The sequence below is a fragment of the Martes martes genome (genome assembly GCF_963455335.1).
Source record: "Martes martes genome assembly, chromosome: 8".
Classification (NCBI taxonomy): domain Eukaryota; kingdom Metazoa; phylum Chordata; class Mammalia; order Carnivora; family Mustelidae; genus Martes; species Martes martes.
The window spans coordinates 73,645,264-73,653,306 of NC_137895.1; the positions used below are offsets into that span (position 1 = coordinate 73,645,264).

At 39.7% G+C, this 8,043-nt stretch overlaps 1 protein-coding gene across 3 annotated transcripts in view; it reads right to left on the reverse strand.

Annotated features, from left to right (window-relative positions):
- YARS2 (tyrosyl-tRNA synthetase 2) overlaps positions 1-6,391 on the reverse strand; it is a 36,823-nt gene extending 30,432 nt beyond the window's left edge. For all 3 annotated transcript variants that reach the window (XR_013967271.1, XR_013967272.1, XM_080811453.1), the window contains exons 1-2: positions 5,518-6,391; positions 4,545-4,712 (exon numbers count right to left, since the gene is read on the reverse strand). Coding sequence is in view for 1 of the 3 variants with exons in the window: in XM_080811453.1 (XP_080667579.1) it covers positions 4,545-4,712; positions 5,518-6,332 (983 nt within the window). In the remaining 2 variants the exon portion in view is untranslated. The remainder of the gene's footprint in view (positions 1-4,544; positions 4,713-5,517) is intronic.
- Between the last annotated feature and the right edge of the window lie 1,652 nt (positions 6,392-8,043).

Here is an 8,043-nt window from a genome sequence, read left to right on the forward strand (position 1 = left end):
CTAAAATCAGACAAAGACACTTCAATAAAAGAGTACTGCAGGCTATATATCCTTGATGAACAAAGACAAAAAATCCTCACATATATTATCAGACTGAATTCAACAATACCTTAAAAGGGTCATTCCCCATGGTCCAGTGGGATTTATTATAAGAATATAGGATGGTTCAATTTATGCAAATCAATCAACATGATACACAACATTAACAAAAGATAAAAAACTGTATGATTATCTCATTAGATGTAGAAAAAGCATTTGACAAAATCAACATCCATTTATGGTAAAAACTCTCAACTGAGTGGGATTACAGAGAACATACCCCAAAATCCAAATATGAAAAACCCACAACTAACATCATACTCATTGGTGAAAATCTCAAAGCCTTTTCACTAAGATCAGGAACAAGGCAGTGATGTCCACCTGCCACTTTATTTCAGCAAAGTACTGGAAGTCCTACCACAGCCAACAGAAATAAAAGGCACCCAAACTGGTAAGGAAGAAATAAAACTGTCACTATTTGCAAATGACTTGATACTATATAGAGAAAACCCTAAAGACTCCACCAAAAAACTACTGGAAGTAATAAATAAATTCAGTAGAGTTGCAGAATCCAAATTAACACACAGAAAACTGTTCCATTTTTACACAGTAACAACAAAGTAGCAGACCAGGAAGTTAAGAAAACAATCCCATTTACAACTGCATCAAAGAGTAAAATACTGAGGAATAAATTTAATGAAGGAGTAAGAGACCTGCACTCTGAAAACTATAAAACACTGATGAAAGAACGTGAAGAGAACACAAATAAATGGAAAAATGTACCATGCTCATAGGTTGGAATAATATTGTTAAAATGTCCATACTATCCAAAGCAAAATACAGGTTTTATTTATTTATTTTTGGGCGAAGTACAGATTTAAAGCAATCCCTATCAACATACCAACAGCATTTTTCACAGAATTAAGAACAAACAATCCTAAAACCTGTATGGAACCACGGAAGAGCTCAAATAACCAAAGCAATCTTGAGAAATAACAAAGCTGGAGGGATCACACTCAGATTTCGAGATATACTACAAAGCAATAATAATCAAAACAGTAGGGAACTGGCCCAAAAATATATACACAGACCAACAGAATAGGGAGCCCAGAAATAAACCTATGCCTATATGTTCAATTATTCTATGACAAAGGAGCAAGAATATGCAATGGGGAAAAGACAGTCTCTTGAATAAATGGTGCTGGGAAAACTGGAGAGCTACATGCAAAAGAATGAAACTTGACCACTTGCTCACAGCACACACAAAAATAAACTCAAAATGGATTAAAGACCAAAATGTAAGACCTGAAACCATGAAAGTCCTAAAAGGAAACAGGCAGGAACTCTTGGGACATCCACCTTAGCAATATTTTTTGGATTTTTCTCCCCAGGCAAGAGCAACAATAGCAAAAGTAAACTACTAAGAATACACCAAAATAAAAAGCTTGTGCAATGAAGCAAACTATCAACAAAAACGAAAAAGCAACTTGCTGACTGGGAGCAGATATTTGCAAATGGTATATCCGATAAGGGGATAATACCCAAAATAGATAAACAACTTATACAACTCAACACCAGAAAACAATCTGATTAAAAAACAATCTGATTAAAAAAATTAAAAAAAAAACAAAACACAAAACCCAGACATTTTTCCAAAGGAGAGAGATAGCCAACAAACACATGAAAAGATGCTCAACATCACGAATCATCAGGGAAATGCAAATCAAAACCACAGTAAGATACCACCTCACACCTGTCAGAATGGCTAATATCAAAAAGACAGGAAGTAAGTTTTGGCAAGAATGTGGAGAAAGGGAACCGACATGCATTGTTGGGGGTGAATATAAACTGGTATAGCCAACTACAAAAAAGAGTAGGGAGGTCTTCAAAAAATTAAAAATAGAAATTTGATGCCATCCAGCAGTTTCACTTCTGGGTATTTACCTGTAGAAAACAAGAACACTAATTCAAAAAGATACGTGCACACCTATTTTCACTGCAGTATTATTTACAACAGCCAAGAAACGGAAGCAACCTAAGTGTCCACTGATAGATGAATGGCTAAAGAAAAATGGAATTTTACTATTACTCAGCTGTAAAAAAGAAAGAAATCTTGTCATTTGCAACAACATGGGTGGACCTTGAGGGTATTATGCTAAGTGAAATAAGTCACTCAGAAAAATGCCATGATTTCACTTGCATGTAGAATCTAAGAAACAAATGAACAGATAAAACAGAAACAGACTTATAAATACAGAGAACTGGTGGTTGCCAGAGTGGAGGGGATGGGTGAACAGATGAAGGGGATTAAGATATACAAACGTCCAGTTATAAAATAAGAAAGTCACAGGGATTAAAAGTACAGCACAGGCAATACAGGCAGTAATATTATAATAATTCTGTAACGAGGCAGCCAGTGACTACAATTATTGTGATGAGCATTTCATAATGTAATAAAATGTCAAATCACTATGTTGCACACTGGAAACTAATCTAATACAGTATGTCAACTATACTTCAATTAGAAAAAAAAGGACAAAAAAAATCTGATGCCTCTAAGTGCCTGACACTTTAATTGCCAAATTATCCGTTTTAAAGATGTTCATTTTGAATAAACATACTGCCAGCTGTTATGATACAGTTAGTAGCAAACCAACTAGATCCACTACCAGGCCACCTTTACTCATGAAGTTCCTCTTCTAGAAAGCCCTAGATAACTGACCATTTGAGTGACCCTGTTTCTCCCCTTCCTGTTCCCTAATTCCTGCTTTTATGTTTTAAATTTCCCAATAAAGGGTGAACCTATAAAGCCCTAGGCACCCCACCCTTTGTCTACAATAAGGCTGTGGCCTAGGTCCACACTCTCTCCCTCTCTCTACCCAGGGCCTTCTGTGTGGCCCTCCAGGACCTGTGAGTAAGAAATTTTGTTTTTCAGATTTCCCTGATGGTTGCTGCTGAGATGCATCTGGCAATCATAAGAACCACAAAGGCCAGTCCGGCCTCAACACTGGTTCTGGTGAGGGAAAGGTCTGTGGGGCTTGCCACAAATGGTAAGAGCCAAGGTGAGTTCCTCAAGCATTTCTAGTCAATAGCATCACTAGCAATTGGCCGAGACTGATACCACAATAAGTTCACTCTCCCACCACCTTGGAACATTCTCACCAATACCTGGTATTGCCAATTCTGTTTCTCCATTCTGGAGGGTACATAACAGTATTTAATTGTACCTCTATCTTGCATTTTCTCCTCATTATTAAGGCTGAGCAACCTTCTCAGATGTTTTCGGTCTTTTGGACAGAATCTTTCTGAAGTGCATGCTCAAGCCTCTACTTATGTTTCTATTGGGTTGTCTTTTTCTTATTGGTTTATGGAATTTGAGTATAAGCTCTTTACACTTTTAGTACATGTAATGGATATTCTTCTACTCTTAATGGTGACTTCAATGAACAGCAGATCTTAATTGTAATTTAGTTAAATCTTTTTTTGTATCTCATTTAAGAATCTTTCCCGATCCCAGTTATGAAGGTATTTTCCTATTTATCTTCTGAACACATGATTTATCTTTTGTTAGAGTTAGGTTGATAATCTACCTGGAACTGATTTTTGCAAACCGTGTGAGACTAAGTTTCATTATTTTCCCCACATAAGACATCTAATTATCTAAGTGAAATTTACTGAAAAGATTGTTTTATCCCGATGTTCTGCAGTGCCAAAGAGATCACGTGACCACAGATGCTGGAGTCCGCTGGATTCTCTAATCTTTTCCATTAGTCACTTTACTAAATCTTAAATTTAAGTTTGTGCTTTAAAACCAAAAATTACTAGAATTAAGATTTTAGAAGAGTTGCTGGATACACATTTAGTCATAGAAATTAATTGTATTTTTATAATTAGAGCCAAAGAGAAAAGGAAACTTTCCAGATGTCAGTTCTTGATACATCAAAACCCTAAAGTGTATCATCAAATGTTTGAAATAAATCTAAAGGAAAAAACCTTAATTATTGTAGTTTGATAAGGCATATTTTCCACTCTGGAAAAGTTATTTTTGGTTAAATTCACCTTTTTTTGTTGTTGTTGCAGGTGTATTTTTCTCATTAATTTATATTCTTTGAAGAGTTTAAGATGTGAATTAATGAGAAAATCATTTTTAAAAAGGATTTTCAAAAGATGTTATAAAGAAACTTTAGAGACAAAGGTAAAATCAGGTTTAGTCAAGTTGATGATAAAAGGAGTGAAAAAACTAGAATACACAAGTGATAATGTCTTAAGTACTTGTTAGATGTAGATCACAAAACTTGGCTCTAAGTTTTCATCAATCATAGTGGTTTTCTGATCTAACCAACAAAAAATTGTTCAGAAGAGTTAAAATCGCAATGTTCTGTGTCTTAAACGAAAATCTAAATGAAAACAAAAACACAGAAACTATAAAGGGTACATAGAGATTCAATGGCTAAAATTATGAGTTTATAAAGTTAATTTTTCTCAGGATACTATTAAGAACTCACCTTTCTACCAAATCATCCTGCTGCCTGACAAAGAACTGATACAATTCAAATGGAGAGGTCTTCTCCCGGTTTAGCCAAACAGCATTACCAGCCGACTTTCCCAATTTTGCTCCAGTTGTACTTGTAATTAGAGGAACAGTGATTCCAAATACATCTTCTCCAGTCAACCTAAGCATAAAGAAAAACTTCATTATGTTCTTCAAGCACAAGTGATGGTAAGTTCTGCAAATCCTTCTTCAGATTTCATTCTGGTCTCTTGCTCTAAGAAAACTTCCTTTACTTTCTAAATCTGAATTTTTGTTCCTCTTAATTGTTTTCACAGCACTCAATACGTTTTGGCATTTGTCATTCTAAACTGCAATGGAACCAGTGACTCTGAGGTCGTTTCTGCATCACTAGGTCCTAGAAAACTATAAAGTCCGAGGGAGAACAGGAAGGAAAACTGGGTAAGGGGAAATCAGGTAGAGACACTAAGAATGTTTTAAGGGTTTTTAAAAATGAGTATCACATGGGTTAGCCCTGTAGTTGAACTCCCTCAAGAAAATGCGATTAAAATCTACCTTATTTGCCAAATATTTGGAGTTGGAAAAAAATTTGAGATGCCAACCAAAAACTAACACTAGCTTCATGGGACCTGCAGAGCTAAATCAGAAACTACTCTAGGAGACACAGTCGCATTCAAGCATAAACAACGAAAAGCAGAGTTACTAACGGGAAGCAAAATACACAAGCTGTATCCTGAGTAGTGGTCTATTTCCTGCAAAGCTCTAAGAATACGTTGCATGCCTCGTACCATTAATTCAGCCTTTCAATTTTCGTGAGCTAGTCACATTAACACCATTACAGACTTAGCGGAGTAAAACCCACAAGGATTCAAAAAGGGCGTCATTCCCCAATCGTAATAGTTGATCACAGGCTATTCACGTGTAAATTATTTGGTCACAAGATTTTTCCTGGGTCTAAAGGAGCTTACTTGTGGATAAACTCGTATCCGGACACGATATTGCCCAGCTGATCAGATCCACCCAGCTGGACCCGGCATCCATAATGCTTGAACAAATAATAGAAGTCATAAGCCTGGAGCACCTGGTATAAAAACTCTGCCAAGCTCATGCCCTCGGAACTCTTGAGGCGGGTTTGGACGCTCTGACGGCTCAGGAGCGTGCCCATGCGGAAATGCCCACCCACAGCCGTTAGGAAGTCCACCAGGTGCTGCTTCTGGTACCAGGCCGCATTGTCCAGTACCGTGAAGCTTCCCCAGGTCCGCCCATTAGCGAAGAGCTGCTGGTGATTAGCTACCATGGCCTCGAGCCCTTGGCGTAGGGCGCGCGCATTACTTCGCACACGCTCTGGTTCCAGCGCTTCCCGCTCCTTGGTACGGCCGCTGGGGTCTCCCAGGCGCGCGGTGGCACCTCCTACCAGTGCGATCACATTGTGGCCCGCTCGCTGGAAGTGAAACAGGCTCAGCAGCGCTAGCAGATGCCCCACATGAAGCGAGTCGGCCGTGGGGTCGAAACCGCAGTAGATGGTCTGGGGAAAGTTGCCCGTGCCACGGTCGAAGAGCTCTGGGAGCTCTATCTTCGTACCCCTCTCGGGGAAGAACTCCTTGAAAAGACCCCGAGCCTTCTGCATCGCCAGCAACCCCTGAGCGCCCGAATGGGCCTCACGCGGTCCCAGGAGCAAGAATCCTGATGGGCGTGGGCTCCCAAACCACCGGCCCCGGGAAAAGCACCGCAACACGGGGGCCGCCATCTTGGCGTCGGCACGAGGGGAATGCTGGGATTTCATAGCTCTTGCCACACCCCACTGAGTGCCAGCCTCCTACAATTTCTACGGAAATTGCTTCCGTGTTTTTCTGCGCATGCCTGGGTGGGGCGAGGCGGTCACTTAGCTACGGAGCTGGAGTTCTCAGCAGTCACTGGCGTTCTGTCGACCCAAGTGGGGATTGTGCTTACTGTCAGTCACCTTAAATTCGCTAAAATTTTTACTCATTCGTAATGTAGGTGTGTCTGTGATAATAGTTCCTACCTCACAGGGCTCTTGTGAGGACTAAGGATGAAAGCATTTGGCACCTGTAGCTCTCTACAGATGTTAGATTTTGTTTAAATTTTCACTTGAAAAAATTGTGGTGCACAAGTTCCTTTGAATTCTTGGTTCTATGCAAAAATTCCATAGAGGTTGTCTATAGAGGTTGTAATGGGTTAGACATTGGTTTAACTTAATGGAGAGTTACGGAGTTGGCGTTGCGACCCAAACTCGTGATAGCGATTCCCCGCGGAGGAGAGCGCCACGGTCATCAGCATACATTAGTTTCTCCAGGAGGTGGCAGTCTTGCCCAAGCTATAGCGGGAACAAACCCTACAATAAATTAAATGCAGGAAACCCCAAGTTTTATTTATCTAACAATTACAGGTAACCAGGTGGGACACAGCTTTAGTATAAGTGGATTCAAATTAGTAATCACATTGCCACAGCATGGCAGGTGCTATCAATACTCCACTCACCAGGGATGGGGTTCTCATTATCCCGCGTGCTGGCACGGAAACCAGCTCCAAAACCCTATTTTAGAGTCTCAATTCTGGGACCACTTTCAGTACCAGCTGTGTAAGGTCGAGTTGGAGATTCGTGTGCAGAAGGATCATTGGGGTGTACTCTTGGAAAAACCCCTGTAATGGAGTGATGGAGGCAGGCTTGAGCTGAGGGAGAAGTTAAATTGTGAACAGTTTGCAATAGGGGCCTCAAATAATCGCGGGGGTGGGGGGAGCTCTGGAGCTGGAATTTCCTCTCAGATTCATTCTAAATTGAAACAAGGGACAGGCCTTGTCTATTGGCCAGCCATTAAATGTGGGATGTCCCTGGAAAGGAGGCAAAACCTTGGGCAAGGCTTTGGCAGAGAACTAGATGCAGAAATGGACTCAGCTGTGAGCTATCAGCAACCGATAAGCTCAGCAGCTGAGGGATCAAGCTCCTGGATCCTGAAGCAGACATCTGGGCCGTTGGCCAAATTACTCCCCAGGACCTTTCCATTTTATAACATTATAAAGTCATTTAACAAAAAAATATTTTAAAAATTAGTTTATTTGCATGTATAATTATCAGCAAAGTGAGATTATTATTGCCAAATGGTAATTGTGATAGGATTTGAGATACTTATTCAACAGGCTATGCAATAAAATCCCGAATACTTAACAAGCAGGGTGTGTTCTTACATGTTGCTATTCAAAATATCTTAAAATTTGCAATTATAACCTGTTTACCTGCGATTTTATTTCCCACCACTTTAATCAGAGACATATTTAAGTATGTGTAGCACACAGCATATAGTTTTTTCTATTTACTACCCAACACAGGAAGATCCGAACATTTTTAAAGGCCATCGTTCATTTCTGAAGTTTCTGGTAATAAGACAGGTAGCTATCTGTGGTTTTTACAGGTATGTTAGTAATCTTATACCTGAAAGTATGACTTCATGTTGTGGTTTAATTACTCAGTCACGTCA